At 40.2% G+C, this 23,902-nt stretch overlaps 1 protein-coding gene across 50 annotated transcripts in view; it reads right to left on the reverse strand.

Moving 5' to 3' along the window:
• NEK10 (NIMA related kinase 10) overlaps positions 1-23,902 on the reverse strand; it is a 249,969-nt gene that overhangs the window by 214,342 nt on the left and 11,725 nt on the right. For 23 of the 50 annotated variants that reach the window (XR_014065246.1, XM_081529528.1, XM_081529523.1 and 20 more), the window contains exons 2-3: positions 21,619-21,742; positions 21,294-21,354 (exon numbers count right to left, since the gene is read on the reverse strand). The exons of 16 other annotated variants lie outside the window; for them this stretch is intronic. Coding sequence is in view for 17 of the 34 variants with exons in the window: in XM_081529528.1 (XP_081385654.1) it covers positions 21,294-21,354; positions 21,619-21,692 (135 nt within the window). In the remaining 17 variants the exon portion in view is untranslated. The remainder of the gene's footprint in view (positions 1-21,293; positions 21,355-21,618; positions 21,743-23,902) is intronic. 11 more of the 50 variants (XR_014065243.1, XM_081529542.1, XM_081529540.1 and 8 more) reach the window with 1 other exon arrangement.

Here is a 23,902-nt window from a genome sequence, read left to right on the forward strand (position 1 = left end):
ATATATTACAGAATTAACCATAAGGAAAGGAACAATTTGCTTACATTAACTAAAACAATTTGAGTATGCCCTTGTTTATAATGTTAACAGTACTTATTTATATCGTAAACTGTGATGTTATCAGTATTCAAGCTGTCTCTCTTACCTGTAATTGGGATAACCCTGAGGACTGCTTCTTGTACCACAATAAAATTGAACAAGGTGCAAACAAATACTCTATTTTTTCCAAAGTACAAATAAGGAATGTTCTGTAATTAGCTAAGTTACTACAGAAGAGGTAAGAAAAGCATAATATAACAAAACAAACTTTTATTTTCCATAATCATTCTGTTCCATACAATCATCAAATAATGCTGCAATATGCTGCGCTTATCACCTTATTTCATCAAAGCATTTGATAGAAACCTGCATAAAGATGCCATTTCTTCATCTAAAGAGAACATGCCAGACTGCCCGCAAGGCGGTCAGCTAACAGAAATACATTCTAATAGGGACATTGTTTAATGGCTAGAAAATCCCCCAAACCCTTCTTCATCATATGCCAGCCATAGCTGAATTCTCAAAACATTAATAATAAATCTTATATCCTATAAAACCTCATGTCTAACTCAGTTCAGTTAGCCAACCAATCCACAACCACCACAAGACAACAGGCCACAGCTCCTTGGGGCACAGCACTTAGTGGTTAAGAGCACGAACTCTAGGCCAGAGCCGCTTGCCTGAAAACCACTCTTAGATAGCTGCGTGATCTTGAAAGTTACTGAGTCTCGCTGTGCATTGGTTTCCACATCATCACAGTGGAGATAATAATTGTATGCAGCTCAGAGTTATCATGAAAACTAAATGACTTAGGGTTTATAAAGCATTTGCTATTTGCCAGGCATAGTTCTCAGTGCTTTATACTTTTAATCCTCAAAATTGTTCCCATTGCACAGATGCATTTGCTAAATAAATGAAATTTGTTCTTCCAAATTAGATGATGAGATGTGATCACCCAAATGATGCTAGGCATGAGGTTACAACAATGAGCAGATTGTCCTTTGTTACTCAGAACATGGAATGACGCAGCAGACAAGAAGTAGGCTTTCCAGGTCCAAGAGCTCTCAAAACCCCTTGCCATCAGCCCAACCGCCAGAACACCGCTGCAAGAGCCAGCACAGACAGAAGAGCCCAGTGAACTTCAGAGAGAGGGCAGGTGGGGAGCAGAGGCAGCTTGTAGCCATTCCCTTTGGCAGCAGAGCATGTAGCTGGTGCTGGGAATCCACCCATGGACACGCAGTGGATGAGATGGACTTGACATCTGTAGCTGCAAAGACCAGGAACTTAAGAGAATCTTGAAGCAAACAGTGTAAGTCTGAAACCCAGTTCAAAGCTTAGAGCCTTTTCTCTTGGGTTCCCAATTTCCTAGGCTCTCTGCAAATCTTCTATCTACCACATAAGTAGGTCCACAACCTGGAACAGCCACAGTCAGGGTATCCAGAGTGGCAGGGCCAGGTAAACTGCCCCTTACAGACTTCTGTCATATTAAGCCATTAGTTCTGTTAAGATGCACTACATCTGACAGGTTATTTTGGGAAACCCAAAATCTGAATTTTCAGCATAAATTTAGCACAATACAAATTCATAGAGATAACTTCAAAGTGTGTCCCTTCCTGCAATGAAGGACTTTTGACTCTCAGATTTTAAAACTTCTTCAAAAGGCGTAAGATTCAGCCACTAACCATCATCATCACCATCATCATCATCACAACCGTCACCATCATCACCATCCCTGCCATCATCATCATCCCCACCACCTTCATCATCATGATCACCACCATCATCATCACAACTGTCACCACCACCACCATCCCCGCCATCATCATCATCCCCACCACGTTCATCATTGTGATCACCACGATCATGAGATCATCTCCATCATCATCACCACCATCGTCACCATCGTCACCGCCATTACCATCATCACAGATAACATTTATGTGGTAATTAGCACATGCCAGGCACTATTCTAAGTGGTTTGCAGGTTTAAATCCATTTAATCCTCATAATGACCCTATGAGGTAAATACCATTTTATGATGAGAAGACCGGGTCACAGAGAGCTGTGGGACTTAGGGCGCAGAGCTCACCAGGGGCAGAGCTAGATTCAGATCCAGGCACTCTCCCTCCCGCTCCCACACTCTCAGTCCTCCAGCATCCACTGATGCATTGTCAATGATGAGAAACACAGTTTCGGGTCAGCCCATTTGCTTTTCAGAGCTCTACTCTTGCCCAAGATTTCCTTCATGCTGAGATGGAAATCTGTCCCCGTGTTCTTTCCCAGTCTTTCAGCCCAGCATCATCTCCTTTTACAATATTTGGTTTGATTTGACAATAAGTCCACATAAAATAGGGTTTCCCAGGTGGCACAGTCCCTGGAAAAAGAAATGACAACCCACTCCAGTATTCTTGCCTGGGAAATTCCATGGACAGAGGAACTTGGTAGGCTACAGTCCATGAGGTCACAAGAGTCAGACACGACTGAGCAACTAAACCTACCTGCCTAGGTGGCACAGTGATAAAGAATCTGCCTGCAAATGCAGGAGACGCAAGAGATGCGGGTTTGATCCCTGGGTTGGGAAGATCCCCTAGAGTGGGAAATGGTAACCCACCCCAGTATTCTTGCCTGGAAAATTCCATGGACAGAGGAGTCTGGTGGGCTACAGACCATGGGGTTGCAAAGAGTCAGACATGATTGAGTGACTGAGCGCACACACACGCCACATAAAATAAACGAACCAAAAATACAGGGTGAACAAAAACAACTCCCCAAGTTGTAGGTGCATTAAACAGGTCACTCATCCCAGAAAGCAGAGTAGTCAGTGACCACTCCCACCCAGGCACATGCTGCAGCTGCATTGCTGACCACTGTTCAGGCTCAGCACACACCGCCTCCCAGAGAGCACCTGCCCTAGCCTCCCTGATGGAGCCGGTCACTGCCTCCCTTGGGGCATTGCTGGCCAGCCTCTCTTACAGAACTTATCACAACCTTGTATGCTGTCTAGACAGAACATTACCTTTGCCCTGAGTCTGGCCACCCTGAGGACAGCATCATCTGCATCTGTCTTTGGGTTCTCGGCACCTCCTGCATGTCATGACACACAGCGGATATTTTCATGGGAAGCTGTGGAGTGAACACTCACTTCATCCAGTCTCTTTGCTCAACTTACTCATCTCCAGACAAGCCCGTTCACTTAGCACCTGTGTTGCAGACACATCCCTGGCAGACACAGCAGGAGCACAGTGAGCAGGAGAGTCCAGCCTCTCCCTCCTCAGACAGTTTATAGCCCAGCGGGGGCGAGGGCACTACGACATGCAGCAAAATGAGTGGACAAAGGTTTGCTGTGGTGGGAAGTAAAGGAGCGATAGGCTGGGTCATGGAACAGGATTCCAGGCAGATTATCACACAGGCTGGAGGCCAGAGAAACACCATGACGATCCAGAGAGTGGAAGGAGTCTGTGCAGCTTGAACAGCATGAGCAGAAGAAAAGAGACCCAAGAGTAAAGCAAAGAACCTTCCTAAAGATTTGATCACGTCATTTCCGCTTGGAAATTTCAACCTTCCCTGTTGTTGTGATAGACACAAAATGTGTAGATGGGCCTTCAGACACTGCAGTTTCTTGCAGCTTTATTTATTTCTACTTCCAATAGAAACATCTAGTCACCATCTTGCTTAAGTGCATGTTATTTTCTTCCCCTCAGATAGCTGATTATTTCACTCACTTCACCCTGACTGCCTTTCCTATCGATTCCACCACAGAACGGCCAGCCCATTTTCCAACAACCATCCGCCTCCCTCTGACCCTCTTCCCCCCAGGAGTCCCTTGGCTGCTGCGTGCGCCGCCCCTCCAGGATGCGTGTCCGGACCAGCCAGGGCCATAAGTGCTTTCCTAGGCCTGTGCTCTCAGAGCATAGCCACAGTGCCTTAGCCTTCCTCTTGCCACAGCGTCTGTCAAGACTTCTTCTATTTCAAGGCACTTGGAAACATGGGTTTGTTCCCTGGGTTGGGAAGATCCCCTGGAGTAGGAAATGGCAACCCACTCGGCTATTCTTGCCTGGGAAAGTCCAAGGACAGGGGAGCCTGGTGGACTACAGTCCATAGGGTGGCAAAGAGTCGGACATGACTTAGTGACCAAAACAACAACAAATGGACTTAAAATGATTCATTTTTCTTTCTTTCTTTCATCTTTTCCCCCCATCTGAAGCCAATTTCTCAGCTCCCTATAGCTTTAAATGTAAAAAAAAAAAAAAAAAAAAAAATACTGAATTCCAGCTCAAGTCAAATTACTTTGAGATTTATGTATATCTCTGGTGAAACTTCCAGCCAACTTTATGCTTTCACTTTGCTTCAACAAACATGGGGCAATTCTCTTTTTGAAGCACTTGGTTTTCCTGGATTATGATTACTCTTGCCCTGCTTACCGCCAAGGGGCCTCTCCGCCTCAGCGTGTCTCTGTCTCCACTTGTGTCAGAACAGAACTGTCCTCAGAACAGCAGACTGCAAGGCATGAAACAAGAAACGCAGGCACACACGGGGCAAACAGAACGAAAGCGGGAAGTGGAACGCGGGGACAGACGCAACCATGAGTGAGGGTTTGGCTTATTAGAGACCCGAATGCAGGACATCCAGTTCCTGCAGTTCTCTGCCCAAACCACAAAGTACACTTCCCTCTGCAACCGCTTAATTGGCCATCGGGACTCGTTTGCAAACGACAGGCCAGGACTTGTTAGAACAGAAACTCAGGTGAGTGGGCATTAATCCCCAAATTTCCTCTTTCAAACTGACTGCTAAAAATCTCAGCACCTAATGTGTGGCCAACTTGTGTATTTTCACAGGCATTTTGTCTGGACTCTGACTGCACCTTGCCCCCAAACCTTGTTTATCTTTTATGATAATCTGAGTACTTTACATATCTTCATAAGCCACCTTATATTCTTTCTGGAGCAATCAAAGTATAAACAAATTCTTGATTTACCTACCCTGTGCAATATCTTTCTGCTGTTATAAATGGTTCCTCATTATTTTACACAAAGGAGAATAGGGTGTTCAGGTGTACTATTTCAGAATTAGAAATGCATGAAATTTTTATAAACAGAATTAAGAATGAATTTAGTGACTCTCAAGACATTTATATAAATGAGCAGTTATTTCCATTTTTTCTTAGAACTATCCACTTTCTGAATAATTAAAGCATTACAGACATGCATTTTTGAATGTGTGAAATATTTTACAAAAAGATATGCCGTGTGAACTTGTCAGACAACAGATTGCAAATTCTAAGATTGGTTAAAGGGGGAAAACTCTTAAGTTCACTTTAATTAAGCTGCCAGGCGTTAACAGGGGAGTGAGAAGCGGCACAGGGACCCACAGAGCCCGCTCCGCAACGCTGGGCGGGCAGAGCCCAAGGCCAACGCTGGTGTCTGCTTTACACGGTCCACGCAGTTACACGCACCCATAAGGCCATCTAATGTTTAAACTTTCTGTTCAATTCAGCAAAACCTGATCAAGAACTCACCAAATAGAGGATATGGTGAACTGGAAGCAAAAGTCAAAGCTGGAAACATAATCTCTCAGTGCTTCCAAAGCACAGAAGAAAATAACGCTGTGGTGTTGAAAGAAGGTACTCTGGAAAGAGAAGGACCTTTCTGGAATGGAAGACAAAGGAGAGCTTTCTAACGGAGGTGCTATGGTTAGATCTTGGTCTTAGAAATAGGTAAGATGTTACAGAAAAGAAACTTAGGAGAATAGCAAATGTGAGGAAAAGCCAGAAGTAGAAATAGTTGGCATTCTAGCTACATCTTAGGATGTATGGTGAGGAAGAATGAAACCACAACCAGCTCCGTGCTCAGTCACCGTGTCGCCCTAAGACAGAGCGGGCTTGGCGTGCAGCGTCGACTCACAATGATCAGTGGGCTGTGGGCCAGGAAGACTTTCTCAGCCACGTAGAGATAGAAAAAGAGTGAGTGATGCTAAAGTAGACTGGTGAGAATAAAAGTGTTCCTGGGGTGGGGGTGGGGTTAAAGGCTTAAAAGCAGAGAAGGAAGAGGAGGAAAAAAAATATTTTAAAGCCATATTTCTTCAAATCAATGCTCATTCAGCCTTTTTTAAAAAAATTTAACTTTCCATATCATCTAAAGATATCTCAGAGGTACACACGGCAAAGACTAAGTATCTGGTTAGACCTGTATCTACCATTAGCTGGCTGTATGACCTTGAGAAAACCATTGAACTTCTCTGTGCCTCAACTGGAGGAGAAGCGATGGGGTTGACCTGTGGCCCTGGGAGGAGACACAGAAGCGAAGGATAATATCACAGGTTCAGAGATCCTTCCCGAGGAGTGAGGGGCTTGAACCACATACTGGGCATCCAGATCAGGGACCAACACTAGAAAGCTGAGTTCCTTTAGCTGATTTGAAAACCAGCAGGACTTACAGGTTGTGAGAAACCAAGGTTCTGCCCATGAAGAGTGTTCATGCGTTGCTTACTCGTGGGAATAAGGCAAAGGAAGCGGACTGAAATTGCCTGGGGCTCTGACTGCCTTCCTACTACCACGCCAGTCAGAGCCCAGCCCACACTGAGTGCCCGCTCTGGCCGATCTAGACCCAGAACAGTCCCCCACTGGATTGAGGGCTGCTATACTTGAGTGGGGTGCACACTCGGAGTGGGACAGAGCCAGCTTGGACCTATCACAGCATCCAAACTCTGAGGGTGGCCTTACTGGATTGAACTCAGATCCAACCTTTAGGGCTTCTGCTCCAGCAGCTTGGGCCCCACACTGCCCCTGATAGAGTGGCGATAGCCACTAAGCCCAGAGTGGCCCAGGTCACACCTGGCTCTGACTCTGAGCCCTGTGTCTCTGGTCCCACCTCCCACCATGGTGAGAGCTGCCAACACCTGGGGGAAGACACGACATCATGCTCGTGTCAGATCCAGGCTTCCCAGCAAAGCCACTGGGCACGTGCAGGCCGCACAGGTACACTCCCACACAAGAACAGGCCTTCAAGACTGAATTAGGTAAATGACTCACAGAAACTCAGAGAGACCGAGAAAGTAAAACAGAGTAAGAAGACGTGGGAATTTGTTCCAAATGAAAGAACAAGAAAAACAATCAGGAAAAAAAAAACACTAATGAAAGAGGTAAATAACTTAGCAAGTAGATTTCAAAGTTATGACAAAACATGGTCCACTGGAGAAGACAATGGCAAACCACTCCAGTATTCTTGTTTCAAGAACCCCACGAACAGTATAAAAAGGTGAAAAAATATGACACTGGAAGATAAGCCCGCCCAGGTTGGTAGGTGTCCAATATGCTACTAGGGAAGAGCAGAGAAATAGCTCCAGAAAGCATGGAGAGGCTGGGCCAGAGTGGTTACAATACCCAGTTGTGGATGCATCTTGGGTGCAATCTCAAAAATGACAGAATGATCTAGTTTCATTTCCAAGGCAAACCATTAATATCAGAGTAATCCAAGTCTACGCCTCAAGTACTAATGCTGAAGAAGCTGAAGTTGACTGATCCTATGAAGGACAATAAAATCAATAAACTAAAATAGAACTAAAATCAATAAAAGATGTTCTTTTCATCATAGGGGATTGGAATGCAAAAGTATGAAGTCAAGAGATACCTGGAATAACAGGCAAGTTTGGCGTTAGAGTACAAAATGAAGCAGAGCAAAGGCTAACCGTTTTCTCAAGAGAACACACTGGTCATGGCAAACACACTCTTCCAACAACACAAGAGATGACTCTATATATGGACATTACCAGATGGTCAATACCAAAATCAGACTGATTACATTCTTTGCAACAAAGGATGGAGACGCTCTATACAGTCAGCAAAAAACAAGACCTGGCACTGACTGGGGCTCTGATCAGGAGCTCCTTATTCCAAAATTCAGGCTTAAATTGAAGAAAGTAGGGGAAAACATTCAAGTATTGGTATTAGTATAATGGTATTCAAGAATACCATTCAAGTATTACCTAAATCAAATTCCTTATGATTATACAGTGGAGGTGATGAATACATTGAAGGGATTAGATATGATAAGCAGAGTGCCTGAGGGACTATGGATGGAAGTTTGTGACATTGTACATGAGGTGGTGACCAAAACCATCCCCAAGAAAAAGAAATGTAAGACAGCAAGATGGTTGTATGAGGAGGCCTTATAAATAGCTAAAAAAAGAAAAGAAGTGAAGAGCAAAGGAGAAAGGGAAAGATATACCCAACCAAATAAACATCTATTTCTGCTTCACTGACTACACTAGTGCTTTTGACTGTGTGGATCACAACAAACTGTGGAAAATTCCTAAAGAGATGGGAATACTAGATCATCTTACCTGTCTCCTGAGAAACCCATACGCAGGTCAAGAAGCAACAGTTAGAACCAGACATGGAACGACTGACTGATTCCAAATTGGGAAGGGAATATGTCAAGGCTGTCATTATGATTATTTAAATTACATGCTAAATAAATCATGTGAAATGCCAGGCTGGATGAATCACAAGCTGGAATCAACAATGCAGGGAGAAATATCAACAACCTCAAATATGCAGATGATACCAATTTAATACCAGAAAGTGAAGAGGAACTAAAGAACCTGTTGATGATGGCGAAAGAGGAGAGTGAAAAAGCTGGCTTAAAACTCAGCATTCAAAAAACTAGGATCATGGCATACAGTGCCATCACTTCATGGAAAATAGATGGGGCAAAAGTGGAAACAGTGAAAGATTTTTGGGGTCTCCAAAATCACTGCAGACAGTGACTGTAGCCATGAACTTAAAAGATGATTGCTCCTAGAAAGAAACGCTATGACAAACCTAGACAGCATATTAAAAAGCAGAGACAACACCTTGCTGACGAAGGTCCATATACTTAAAGCTATGGTTTCTCCAGTAGTCATGTACAGATGTGAGAATTGGACCATAAAAATGGTTGAGCATTGAAGAATTGATGCTTTCAACTTATGGTGCTACAGAAGGCTCTTGAGAGTCACTTGGACTGTGAGGAGATCAAACCTGTCAATCCTAAAGGAAATCAATCCTGAATATTCAAACTCAATGGACATGAGTTTGAGCAAAATCCAGGAGATAGTGAAGGTCAGGAAAGCCTGGCGTGCTGCAGTCCAGGGGGTTGCAAAGAGTTGGACATGACTTACTGACTGAACAAGAGTTCAACGCATTATTAATGAGAATGCTAACTGAATTTGGGGAAAGACTAGTTGAGCACAGTGAGAATCTTAACAAAGAACTAGAAAACAGAGCCAGTCAGAGCTAAAGAATACAATACCTGAAGTGAAAAATACAATACAGGTATAAATAGCAGACTAAGCCACACAAGGACATATAAATGATCTGAAAGATAGAATAATGGAATTCACCCTGTCAGAACAGGAAAACAAAAACAAATTTAAAAGTGATGATTAAATAAAGGGCCTCTAGGACAACATCAAGCATAGTAATATCCACATTATAGAGCTCCTGGATGCAGAAGAGAGAAAGGGGTAAAAATGTATTTTATAAAATGATGGCTGAAAACTTCCCAGACCCATAGAAGGGACAGATGTTCAGGTTTAGGAAGCACAGAGGGTCCCAAACAAGATGAATCCAAAGAGACTTCCACCAAGACCTACCATAATTTAAAATGGCAAAAATTTTTAAGAGAATGAGAAAATTCAAAAGGCAGCAAGAGAACAAGGGAACCCCATTAGGCTATCAGCTAATTTTTCTGTAGAAATTTTGCAGGCCAGGAGGGGGTGATAGATATATTTAAAGAGCTGAAAAAGTAAGCATCTAAAACCTAGGATACTCTACCCAACAATGTTATCATTCCTAATTGAAGAAAAGATAAAGAGCTTCTCAGACAAGTAAAAACTATCAGAGTTCATCAGTACTAAAAAGACCATACAAGAAATGTTAAAGGGTCTTCTTTAAGTGGAAAGAAGAATTTAGAGGACGGGGGAAAAAATGCCACTAATAAAGGCAGATATATATTACAGGCTGTGGATCAACCACTTAATTAAGCTAGTATGAAGATTTGAAAACAAAAATGTTTAATTAATTATAACTACTGTTATAACTGTTAAGGGATGAAAATAAAGATAACATTAAAAAAGACATAACATAGGGGAGGGGAGAAAAAAACCATAGATTTTTTTTTTCCTTTAGAATGTGTTTGAACTTAAATAACTATATGCCGGGAGCCAGCTCACGAGATCCCACCCATGACAGAGTCATGAGGTAGAGGGCTGATTGAGCACGGCTTCTCAGCCCTCAGGGATTCTCGGAAGGCTGCCTCAGCACTCACCTTAAAGATGATATCTGTCTTTCTGATGTTTGCTACAATAAACCTCTTCTTATTTTCTGTGACTTAGAAAAAAGGCTTTTCCTGATTCTCTTCTAAAATAGATCAATCTGAAATCTCAATCGACAAGGCCCCTGAACGGTAGCACCCTAAATAAAATTATCTGGGATATAAAATATGCTAATCTAAATTCCTCTTGCTAGCATATTGGTTTGTTTAATAAATGTACCTGTGCCTTTGGAGCTAATGTGCTTGACTGCCCCTTAACAACAGAACAGCATTGAGAGCCTCCACACAGGAAGCCCCGATGGGCACAGAGCCCTTTGTAGGAAAGAAAGGCTTGTTAGAAAATATAAGAAATGTTGCTTTATAAAACTGTAACTTAGTCTATACTTACTCATTATGCCTTTTCTGCTCTTAACATATTTAGCCTATATAATGAAAACATAACAATTAGAGACTTGTATAAATGAAAGTTTAGCTTTAATACAAATAATAAGACAATCGTTAATTCAGCTGGTGATTTTGCTAAGAACTGACCTTTGTGCTATATTGTTTCAGCTTGCTGTACTACGACTTTATGGAACCACATTCTTTTCTGTTAAGCTCAAGGCATAGAGTAAATTACCAAAAACAGGTTTTACCTTGAAACTTTCTATTAATGAATTCTTTCCTGCTGTGCCTGATACAAAAGTGTCCTGGCTGATCAACCCTTATCAATAAAAGAGTCACAAGATGTTAGCAGGCCTCTGGGCCAGAAGATGATGTAAACAATTTTAAACCTTTTATAACTTAGAAACACAAACAGTGTTCTGGTTCCAATATGGATCAAAACCTGCTGATCCATCCAGCTGATCTGGCATGACTCTATACTTTACTTTGTTTCTATGTACCACTAAAAATATAAAAGCTGTCTTAAAAACAATAAAGTCAGAAGACACTTGGAAACACCACGACTCGCTGTGTCTTCTCATTCGTATCGCCGACGCCATCCATCCTGAGGGAACCCCTGGACCTGCTGGAGCTGGACTCCGGCAACTATACTTTGAAACAAGTAGGTATAGTTATTCAGTTCAGTCACTCAGTTGTGTCTGACTCTTTGAGACCCCATGGACTGCAGCACACCAGGCTTCCCTGTTCATCACCAACTCCTGGAGCTTACTCAAACTCATGTCCATAGAGTCGGTGATGCCATCCAACCATCTCATCCTCTGTCGTCCCATTCTCCTCCTGCCTTCAATCCTTCCCAGCATCAGGGTCTTTTCCAATGAGTCAGTTCTTCGATTCAGGTGGCCAAAACATTTCCGCTTCAGCATCAGTCCTTCTAATGAATATTCGGGACTGATTTCCTTTAGGATGGACTGGTTGGATCTCTTTGCAGTCCAACGGACTCTCAAGAGTCTTGCCTTAAAAAGCATCAAGTAGATCAAAAGCATCAAATATATCAAAAGGTATAGTTATAAGTCAGCATATATATAAACTCCATGGTAACCACAGATAAAAAACCTACAATAAGTGCACAAAAATAAGAAAGTTACACAAATATAATACTAAAGAAAATTGTAAAACCACAGGGAAAGAGACAAAGATAAAACACAGAACTACCAAACTACCAAAAGGACACACCTACCAATAAACGCTTTAAAAGTCAGTCAAAAGTGTCCCAGCCAAAAGACATGGTGGTTGACAGGATAAAAATAAACAAGACCCATTTATATACTGCTTACAAGAGATGCACTTCAGAGCTACAGAAACCAATAGACTGAAAGTGAAGGAATGGAAAAATATTTCATGCAGATAAAAATGACAAGAAAGCTGGGGCAGCAACATTCATATTAGACACAGTAGAGTTCAAAACAAACTCTATAACAAAAGACAAAAAATAGCATTATACAATGATAAATATAAAAAATGGATAAAAATTCATTAACATATATTCACCTATTATAGATGCATACAAATACATAAAACATACTAACAGACATAAAAGGAGAAGTTAAAAATAATACAATAACAGTAGGGGACTTTAACACCCCACTTAGAACAATGGACAGTTCAACCAGACAGAAAATCAGTAAGGAAACAGTGGTCTTAATGACATATTAGATCAGCTGGACTTAATAGATATATATAGGACACTTCTCCTTGCTGTTCTTTGGAACTCTGCATTGAAATGGGTATATCTTTCCTTTTCTCCTTTGCCTTTTGCTTATCTTCCTTTCTCAGCTATTTGTAAGGCCTCCTCAGACAACCATTTTGCCTTTTTGCACTTCTTTTTCTTGGGGATTGTCTTGATCCCTGTCTCCTGTACAATGTCACAAACCTCTGTCCATAGTCCTTCGGGGACTCTATCAGACCTAATCCCTTGAATCTATTTCTCACTTCCACTATATAATTGTAAGGGATTTGATTTAGGTCATACCTGAATGGTCTAGTGGTTTTCGCTGCTTTCCTCAATTTAAAGTCTGAATTTGGCAATAAGGAGTTCATGATCTGAGCAGTCAGCTCTCGGTCTTGTTTTTGCTGACTGTATAGAGCCTCTCCATCTTTGGCTACAAAGAAAATAATAATCAATCTGATTTCAGTATTGACCATCTGGTGATGTCCACGTGTAGAGTCTTCTCTTGTTGTTGTTGTTGGAAGAGGGTGCTTGCTATGACCAGTTCATTCTCCTGGCACTAGCGTTGAAGCGTAACTGGAAAAACTCCTGCTTCATTTGTACCCCAAAGCCAAATTTGCCGGTTACTCCAAATATCTCTTGACTTCCTACACTTGCATTCCAGTCCCCTATGATGAAAGGGACATCCTTTTGGGGTGTTAGTTCTAGAAGGTCTTGGTAGGTCTTCATAGAACCATTCAACTTCAGTTTCATCAGCATTAGTGGTTGCAGCATAGACTTGGATTACTGTGATTTTGAATGGTTTCCCTTGGAAACGAACAGAGATCATTCTGTCTTTTTTAACATTGCACCCGAGTACTGCATTTCGGACTCTTTTGTTGACTAGGAGGGCTACTCCATTTCTTCTAAGGGATTCTTGCCCACAGTAGTAGATATCATGGTCATCTGAATTACATTCACCCATTCCAGTCCATTTTAGTTCACCGATTCCTAAGATGTCGATGTTCACTTTTGGCATCTCCTGTTTGACCACTTCCAATTTACCTTGATTCATGGACCTGACATTCCAGATTCCTATGCATTATTGCTCTTTACAGCATTGGACTTCACTTCCATCACTAGTCACATCCACAACTGGGTGTTGTTTTTGCTTTGGCTCCATCTCTTCATTCGTTCTGGAGTTATTTCTCCACTCTACTCCAGTAGCATATTTGGCACCTACCAACCTAGCGATTGCAGCCATGAAATTAAAAGACGCTTACTCCTTGGAAGGAAGGTTATGACCAACCTAGATAGCATATTTAAAAGCAGAGACATTACTTTGCCAACAAAGGTCCGTCTAGTCAAGGCTATGGTTTTTCCAGTGGTCATGTATGGATGTGAGAGCTTTTGAACTGTGGTGTTGGAGAAGACTCTTGAGAGTCCCTTGGACTGCAAGAAGATCCAACCAGTCCATCCTAAAGGAGATCAGTCCTGGGTGTTCATTGGAAGGACTGATGTTGAAGCTGAAACTCCAATACCTTGGCCACCTCATGCAAAGAGTTGACTCATTGGAAAAGACCCTGATGCTGGGAAGGATTGGGGGCAGGAGGAAAAGGGGACAACAGAGGAAGAGATGGTTGGATGGCATCACCGACTCTATGGACATGGGTTTGGGTAGACTCCTTGAGTTGGTAATGGACAGGGAGGCCTGGCGTGCTGCGATTCATGGGGTCACAAAGAGTCGGACACGACTGAGCGACTGAACTGAACTGAACTGAACCTGGTGAGTTCATCTTTCAGTGTCATATCTTTTTGCCTTTCCACACTGTTCATGGGGTTCTCAAGGCAAGAATACTGAAGTAGTTGGCCATTCATTTCTCCAGTGGACCACGTTTTGTCATAACTCTCTACCATGACCCGTCCGCATTGGGTGGCCCTACACAGCTCAATGCAGAGTTCCAAAGAATAGCAAGGAGAGATAAGAAAGACTTCCTCAGTGATCAGTGCAAAGAAATAGAGGAAAACAACAGAATGGGAAAGACTAGAGATCTCTTCAAGAAAATTAGAGAAACCAAGTGAATATTTCATGGAAAGATGGGCACAATAAAGGACAGAAATGGTATGGACCTAATACAAGCAGAAGATATTAAGAAGAGGTGGCAAAAATACACAGAAGAACTATACAAGAAAGATCTTCATGACCCAGATAACCACGATGGTGTGATCACTCACCTAGAGCCAGACATGACTCTCTGGAATGCAAAGTCAAGTGGGCCTTAGGAAGCATCACTATGAACAAAGCTACTGGAGGTGATGGAATTTCAGTTGAGCTATTTCAAATCCTAAAAGATGATGGTATTAAAGTACTGCACTCAATATGTCAGCAAATTTGGAAAACTCAACAGAACTGGAAAAGGTCAGCTTTCATTCCAATCCCAAAGAAAGGAAAGGCCAAAGAATGTTCAAACTACCACACAATTGCACTCATTTCACATGCTAGCAAAGTAATGCTCAAAATTCTCCAAGCCAGGCTTCAACAGTGCATGAACCGTGCAATTCCAGATGTTCAAGCTGGATTTAGAAAAGGCGGAGGAACCAGAGACCAAATTGCTAGCATCCATTGGATCATTGAAAAAGCAAGAGAGTTCCAGAAGAACATCTACTTCTGCTTTATTGATTATGCCAAAGCCTTTGACTGTGTGGATCACCACAAACTGTGGACAACTCTTCACAAGATGGGAATACCAGACCACCCACCTGCCTCCTGAGAAATCTGTATATAGGTCAAGAAGCAACAGTTAGAACTGGACATGGAACAACAGACTGGTTCCAAATTGGGAAAGGAGTATGTCAAGAATGTATATTGTCACCCTGATTATTTAACTTATATGCAGAGTACATCATGCAAAATGCTGGGCTGGATGCAGCACAAGCTGGAATCCAAATTGCCAGGACAAATATCAATAACCTCAGATACACAGATGACGCCACCCTTATGGCAGAAAGTGAAGAGGAACTGAAGAGCCTCTTGATGAAAGTGAAAGAGGAGTTAAAAAGCTGACTTAAAACTCAACAGTCAAAAAACTAAGATCATGGCATCCAGTCCCATCACTTCATGGCAAATAGATGGGGAAACAATGGAAACAGTGACAGACTTTATTTTCTTGGGCTCCAAAATCACTGCAGATGGTCACTGCAGCCATGAGATGAAAAGACACTTGCTCCTTGGAAGAAAAGCTATGGCCAACCTAGACAGCATATTAAAAAGCAGACATTACCTTGCTGACAAAGGTCTGTCTAGTCAGAGGTATAGTTTTTCCAGTAGTCATGTGGATGTGAGTGTTGGACTATAGAGAAAGCTGATTGCTGAAGAATTGATGCTTTTGAACTGTGGTGTTGGAGAAGACTCTTAAGAGTCCCTTGGACTGTGAGGAGATCCAAACAGCCAACTCTAAAGGAAATCAGTCCTGAATATTCATTGGAAAGACTGATGCTGAAGCTGAAACTCCAATGCCACCTGAATCGATGAACTGACTCATTGGAAAAGACCCTGATGCTGGGAAAGATTGAAGGCAGGAGGAGAATGGGAGGACAGAGGATGAGATGGTTGGATGGCATCACTGACTCGATCTTGACATGAGTTTGAGCAAGGTCCAGGAGTTGGTGATGAACAGGGAAGCCTGGCATGCTGCAGTCCATGGCGTCGCCAAGAGTCAAGACACGACTGAGTGAACTGAGGACACTTCATCCAAAAACTGGAATATATATGATTTCCAACTACACATGGAACATTCTCTAGGATAGATCACATACTAGGCCACAAAACAAGTCTCAATAAATTTAAGAGGACAGAAATTACATCAAGCATTTCTTTTCTAACCATAATGGCATGAAACTAGAAATACAATTGCAGAAAGAAAAATGGAAAAACAAGCACTGGAGACTAAAAAATATGATAGTAAAAAACTAATGGGTCACTGCAAAAAAACAGAGGAAATCATAAAATACTTCGAGACAAATGAAAAAAACAGAAAAAAACCACAAATTTCCAAAATCTATATAGGATGCAGCAAAAGCAGACCAAAGAGGAAAGTTTATAGTGATATAGGCTTACCTCAAGAAACAAGAAAAACTCAGATAAACAACCTAATTAGTCACCCATAGGAATTAGAAAAGGAAGAAGAAACAAGGCCCAAGGAAATAATAAAGATCAGAGAAGAAATAAATAAAATATCAACCAAAAAATAAAAGAGAGAAACATCAATGAATCCAAGGGCAGTTGTTTGGAAAGATAAAATTGATAAGCCTGTAGCTAGATTCACCAAGAGAAAAGAGAGAGGATTCAAACAAACAAAATAATAAATAAAACAGGAGAAATAACAACCAATATTAAAGAGACAGAAAAACCCCAAGAGAATATTTCAGACAGTTATGTGCCAAAAATTGGAAAACCTAGAAGAAATGGATATATTTCTAGGAATATACAATCTTCTAAGACAAAATCTGGAGGAAATAGACAATGTGAATTTACAGATCACTGGTAGTGAAATTTAATTAATAGTTTAGAAAACTTCCAGCCAACAAAAGTCCAGGACCAAGCAGGTTCACAGGAGAATTCTATTAACACCAAACTTACAAAGAAGATCTAATGCCTATCCTTTTCAATCTATTCACAAAGATTGAAGAGGAGGGGACACTCCCAAATTCATTCTACAAGGCCACCATTATTCTGTTACCAAAAATAGACACTACAAAGAAAAAAAAGAAGGAAACTACAGGCCCATATCTCTGATGAATATAGGTGCAAAAATTTTCAACAAAATATTAGCAAACTAAGTTCAATAATACATAAAAGGGTCATACACCATGATCAACTTGGATTCATTCCAAGGTCACCAGGAAATACACAAATCAACTTATATGGCACAACTCATTAACAAAAGGAAGTATAAAAATCATATGATCATCTCAGTAGACTCAGAAAAAAGCATTTGAAAAAATTTAACATATATTCATGATAAAAACTCTCATCAAAGTTGGTATAGGGTACATATCTCAACATAATAAAGAACATATATAACAAGCTCACACCTAACGTCATACTCAGTGATGAAAAGCTGAATGTTTTTGCTCTAAAATCATGAAAAAGACAAAGGTGCCCACTCTCTTCACCTGCATTTAACATAGTATTAGAAGTTCTAGCCACAGTAATCAGATAAGAAAAAGAAACAAAAGGCATCCCAATTGGAAGGGAAGAATGAAACTTTCAGTATTTGCAGATAACATACTATATATATATATAAGACCTTGTGGTTTCCAACCAAACACTATTAGAACTAATAAATGAATTCAGTAAAAAATCCATCATTAAAAAATCTACAAACAATAAATGCTGGAGAGGATGTGGAGAAAAGGTAACCCTCTTGCACTGTTGGTGGGAATGTAATCTGATACAGCCACTATGGAAAACAGTACAGAAATTCCTTTAAAAACTAGAAATAAATCTACCATATGACCCAGCAATCCCACTATTGGGCATATACCCTGAGAAAACCACAATTCTAAAAGACACATGTACCCCAATGTTCACTGAAGCAATATTTACAACAGCCAGGACATGTAAGCAACCTAGATATCTATCTACAGATGAATGGATAAAGAAGTTGTAGTACATATTTATACAGTGGAATATTACTCAGCCATAAAAAGGAATGCATTCGAGTCTGTTGTAGTGAAGTGGATGAAACTAGAGCCTATTATACAGAGTCAAGTAAGTAAAAATGAGAAAAACAAGTATCACATGTTAACACATATATATGGAATCTGGAAAAGTGTATTGATGACCTTAGTAGAGAATGGGCTTGTGAACACAGCAGGGGAAGGTGGGCGTGGGACAAACTGAGAAAGTAGCATTGACACATATACACTATCATGTGTAAAACAGATAGTTAGTGACAAGTTGCTAAATAATACAGGGAGCCCAGCTTGGCACTCTGTGATGACCTAGAGGGGTGGGGTGGGAGGAGAGGAGGAAGGCTCTGGAGGAAAGAGACATACATACAATTAGGACTTATTTGCATTGTTGTAAGGCAGAAACAAACACAAAATTGTAAAGCAATTTTGTAGCAATTAAAAATAAATAAAATTAATAAAAAATAGTATGTTGTTGGCACCAAAGGAGACACATAGATTAAGAACCCACAAAAAAATCCACACACTTAAATGATCGATTAATTTATGACAAAGGAAACAAGAATATACAGTGGGAAAAAGACAGTCTTTCAGTAACTGGTGCTGGGAAAACTGAACAGGTACATTTAGAAGAATGAAATTAGAATATGTTCTCATGCTATATACAATAATGAACTCAAAATAGATCAAAGATCTAAATGTAAGACTGGAAACCATAAAACTTCTGAAAACATTCTGACATAAATTGCAGCAATATTTTTTGGCTGTCTCCTAAAGCAAACAAAAGAAAAAATAAACAAATGGGACATAATTAAACTTAAAAGCTTTTGCACAGCAAAGAAAACCATCAACGTAATGAAAAGACAACCTACTGAATGGGAGAAAATATTTGCAAATGATGATGATCAGTAAAGGGTTAATATCCAAAATATATAAACAGTTCATACAACTTCAATATTGAAAAACATGATTAAAAAAAGGGCAGAAGACCTAAATAGACATACTTCAAAAGAAGACATACAGATAGCCAACAGGCACATGGAAAGATGCTCAACCTTGCTAATGATCAGGGAAATGCAAATCAAAACCACAATGAGAGATCATCTCACATCCATCAGAATGGCTCTCATGACAAAGACAGCAAATAACAGATGTTGGCAAGGATGTGGGAAAAAGGGGAATAATGTTGGCAGGAGTGTAAATTGGTACAGCCACTGTGGAAAACAGTATGGAGATTCTTCAAAAAGCTAAAGACAGAACTACCATATGATATAGAAATTCCACTCCTGAGTACATATCCAAGGAAAATGAAAACATTAATTTGAAAAGCTACATACACCCTAATGTTTATTGCAGTATTATTTACAATAGCCATAGTATGGAAGTACATTAAGTGTCCATCAACAGATTAATGTATACACACACACACACACACACACACACAATGAAATTCACTCGGTTGTAAAAGAGAATAAATATTATCATTTGCAACAACATGGATGGTCCTAGAAATTATTATCCTTAGTGAAATAAATCAGAGAGAGAAAAATTCTATATGTTACCACTTATATGCAGACTCTAAAAAAATAAACAAATGAATATAGTAATTCCTCTATATACAAACACTCAAGCTGCAAACTTTCAAAAATGTGAATGTATGTTTGCATGCCCAATCACATAAAGCTATTTCCCAGGTCTGGCAAACATTATCACAGGTCTGCATCCTCTTCAAGTGGTTGTCCTTTTGTACAGTACTGTATAGAGAACAGTAATACAGTAGCTTCTTTTTCAAGCCCAGGAAGTCTAGAAGCAAGTGTAAAAGCACCAGTGATGTAGCTGGTACAACTGTAGTTTTCAAGGTATTGTACTATATCATTTAAAATTTTTTCTTTTTTTGTGTGTTTGTTTTTTTTATGTATTAATTGTGTGAAAAGTACTATAAATGTATTGCAGTGCTGTACTATACAGCCAATTGTGTTAGTTGGGTACCTAGGCTAATTTCATTGGACTTAGAAACAAATTGAACTTATGAATGCACTCTGGGAACATAACTCATTCATTGAAGGGGGACTTACTGTATAACAAAACAGAAACAGACTCACAGATACAGAGAATAAACTATTGGTTACCAGAGGGGAGAGGGAAATGGGAAGGGGTGAGGTAGGCGTAGAGGATTAAGAGGTGCAAACTACTATGTATAAAACAAATAAGCTAATATTATACAGCACAGGAAATATAGCCAATATCTGAATATAAATCTTAAACGATTTATGGGGTATAATCTTAAAAGATTGAATCATTATGTTATACAACTGAATTTAATATAATATTGTTAATCAACTATACTTCAGTAAGAAAATTTTTAATGCTATAGTTCTCTGGTAAGTTTAGTAGATATAACAAAAGCCAGTAGGGCTGTATTACCACGTGAGCTCATAAACAAATCTGCTTAAACAAGTTTACCACAGCAGACTTTGGCATCTGGCTCCCAGGGTTCAAATCCCAGCTCTGTCACTTGCTAATTGACCATGCTAAATAAGTATCTGCTGTTTTTATTGTTATTAGCATTTCTGTGTTATTCCCCAAGCCTTCACGGATATCCTCTAATGCCACGCCTCTCCAAAGTCTTACAGAAGCTAAACCAAAAAAATGTCTAGAGATAAATTCAAGTGGCAGTACCATTTTTTCCATTAAAAAAATAAAAATGCTATTGTAAAATAGTCAAAACTCACTCCTTCATTTCCCCTGCTTTTGGTAAGATATACTTTGCAGCCAGCATCAAGAGGGGTGCTGCAGCAGTTGGGCAGCCTGAGAAGCAGGGAAGGGGAGAAGGGAGAGGGGATGCACAGTGTTTTGGAGAAATCAGCTCCCCTAGAGCTCTGCAGGGTCAGACACTGAGCCTTCAGTAGAGGAACGCATCCTTTCTATATTGATGCGTTTGGCAGGTTAGCACCATTCATGAGAGCAGAGGAACGCAAAGGCTGTGGGTGCCCAGTCCTGCTTCCTGACCCTGAGCCAGGTGTGAGAGAAAGAACTGGAAGAAAGATAAAACACATGAAAGAACCAAGGAAAATAGATGTATCCTTCATAAGATGCTAAATGGATCCTTTGGAAACGTGATTTCTCTGTCATTAATGGGTGCGCATTCTTTAAAACACTACCTGTTGCTTGCTTGATTGAACGTTCAAAAGGCACAGAAGTCTTTTAAGATCTGAATAGTCCCTAGGAGAAAGAATAACACAATGTCAACCGACATAAGACTCTAGGTGAGCTAGCTGTGTTACCCACTAGCACCACGGGCCCCTGCCACCTGGAGGCCTGCTTTTACAGACTGAAACACACACACACTAAACATCTCCTTAGAACTCTGCAAAGGGGCAAAGATTTCAGTGAAGACTGCCCCAGGGTAACAGTTGTCAAGGATCTACGCTGGGGTTGCTGTCACTGCTTGAGTTAATAATAAGCAAAAACTCAGTATGGTGTTACCTGGTGGTGACTCCTTGCTGTTTTTTATCAGTTGATTTCTCAGTGGCCTTCACTTTTTTGTCTTGATCAGGCATTGTAAACCATCAATGCCCCAGAATTAACATCGCATTCCTTTCAAAGTAAACTGGAAGGAAAAATTTTAGTTCGCTTGTGTGCTCCAAAATATTCTCAATTAATGCAAATACACTTAAAACATTCATTTAAATATGCACAAACTAACATTTACTTCTAATACAATAATAAAAATGCTAATATGAATAACATCTACTATTTATCATTCAAAGGCCTCTAGATACATTTAGGGCATAGTTTATAATTGTAGTAGTACCTAAGCCTACATTTTCTGAGTCATTCTTGATTTCAAATATTCTGACTCATTACCCCAACAAGTACTTTTCTGCTTGCCAAGAAAAGTGTCCATATTTGGGGTTTCCAAAATATTTATAAGCAGATACCTGAAGTCCCACTGACATTTTTATGCCATCTTACTTGTCTTTCTCGGTAAGTTTCCTTAACAGCATGCTGCTAGTTTAGGGAGCTCCTCTCTCATCGTGGGTCATGTCCCTAAAAATTCCAGAGAAAACTCCACCAAATGCACTGCACTTGCAAATGCATTACAGTGTCAAGAGCAACACACAAAATATCATTGGGTTTCCAGAATGCCTAAAACTTTCAGGCTGAATCCCCACGTGGGACAACTCCAGCCATAACCTCTTCTGCCAGAACTGGGTCAGCCTTGCACAGTCCCTGAACTCACTTAAGCATCCTGTTTAAAACAACACAACGGGCTCACAATCAAAATGGAGTCATTCATGCTAACCCTGGGGGCAACTAAACTAAATTACAATTTCAGCTCTCCCCAAGATGGAAACTTAAACTAGCCAGTCAGGAGTCTCCTGATTAGCACTAGCTAGGTAAGCAGTCTAATAAAACCCTCCATCCTCTTTGGGAGGGGTAACCTCGCAATAACCAATCTGCTTTTTGACTAGTATAACTTCTACATTCCTATCTTCTTCTGCCTATAAAAAGTCTTCCATTTTGTACAGTACCTTAGAGCTCCTTTCTATCTGCTAGAAAGAATGCTGCCCAGTTCACTAACTGCTGAATAAAGCCAATAAGATCTTTAAAATGTACCCAACTGAGTTTTGTTTTTAATAATTCAGACAGTGGGGCAGCCGGCCTGGGAATACAAGACAGTAGGTACGTCACTCTTCTGAACTAAGCTTTGTCATCATTATGGTCACCCTTCCTAGGACAAGTTTTAGTACTACTTTCCACCACTACTCAAAAGGTTAGTATGAGTTCAACAATGGAGAATAATTTATTTGTTAATAAAACCTTTCTTTAATCAATTTCTGATTAAGTTGTTTTCGTTTTCAGAAAAAAGTTGAAGATACCCATACTTTCAATTACATGGAACATACAAAATTAAACATATTATTGGTTTAGTTCTTGAGTGAATGAAAAATTTTCCAGTTGTGCTTGAACGCTAGTGCTTGACTTCAGAGTGTTTTTCAGGGGTGAAAAAGTATGCATTGTTGTCCTATAATTGCATGCCTCAATGTATTATACAATTGATGGTGAAAATCCAAATGTTTCAGAAGTACTTAGAGGCAAAAGGAATGTGCCAATGGGTGTTTTACTGCAACAGAATCGAGCAAAATTTAAATTTGTAAAATGATCAAAGACAGTATATCTAAGGGTTTAAAATTATTTTCCCAGTATAGTTGCATATTTGTGACAAACAGTTCAGCTGGAATTGAGCTGAAGACCAAGGTTCTCATCACAGATGCACATCAAGCAAAGTACAGTAACAGTATTTTAGGACTGTGCCCAGGACCTAACACCATGGATTTATTCTGTCAACAAATATTTATTGAATGTGTACTATGTTCAATATCAGATTGAAAACTACTCAAGATAAAAGAGGCTATCTCAGATATAGGCTTCTACTACACACAAAGAAAAATCCACTTAGGAACTTAAAACTATGTTTTGTGAGATATTCAGATAAAGAGTTGGTTTAGCATCTGTTCAAAAGAAAGAAAGGAGAAAGGGAGTAACAAAGGGCAGGGTAGGGAGGGAAAGAGGAGGAATGAATGATCTGTACATAATTTTTCAACAGCAAAAGATCCAAGTCCTTTTCATATATAAATGTTAAAATGCCCCCAAAGTTCTAAAATAAATGGAAATCAAGTCAAAATAAATATAATCTAACTTCATCTTTCCCTCCCTACCCAACCTAAACCAAATCTTTATCTGAATATCTCACAAAACATAGTTT

Source organism: Giraffa tippelskirchi, chromosome 9 (assembly GCF_054371585.1).
Source record: "Giraffa tippelskirchi isolate mGirTip1 chromosome 9, T2T-mGirTip1v1.2.pri, whole genome shotgun sequence".
Classification (NCBI taxonomy): Eukaryota; Metazoa; Chordata; class Mammalia; order Artiodactyla; family Giraffidae; genus Giraffa; species Giraffa tippelskirchi.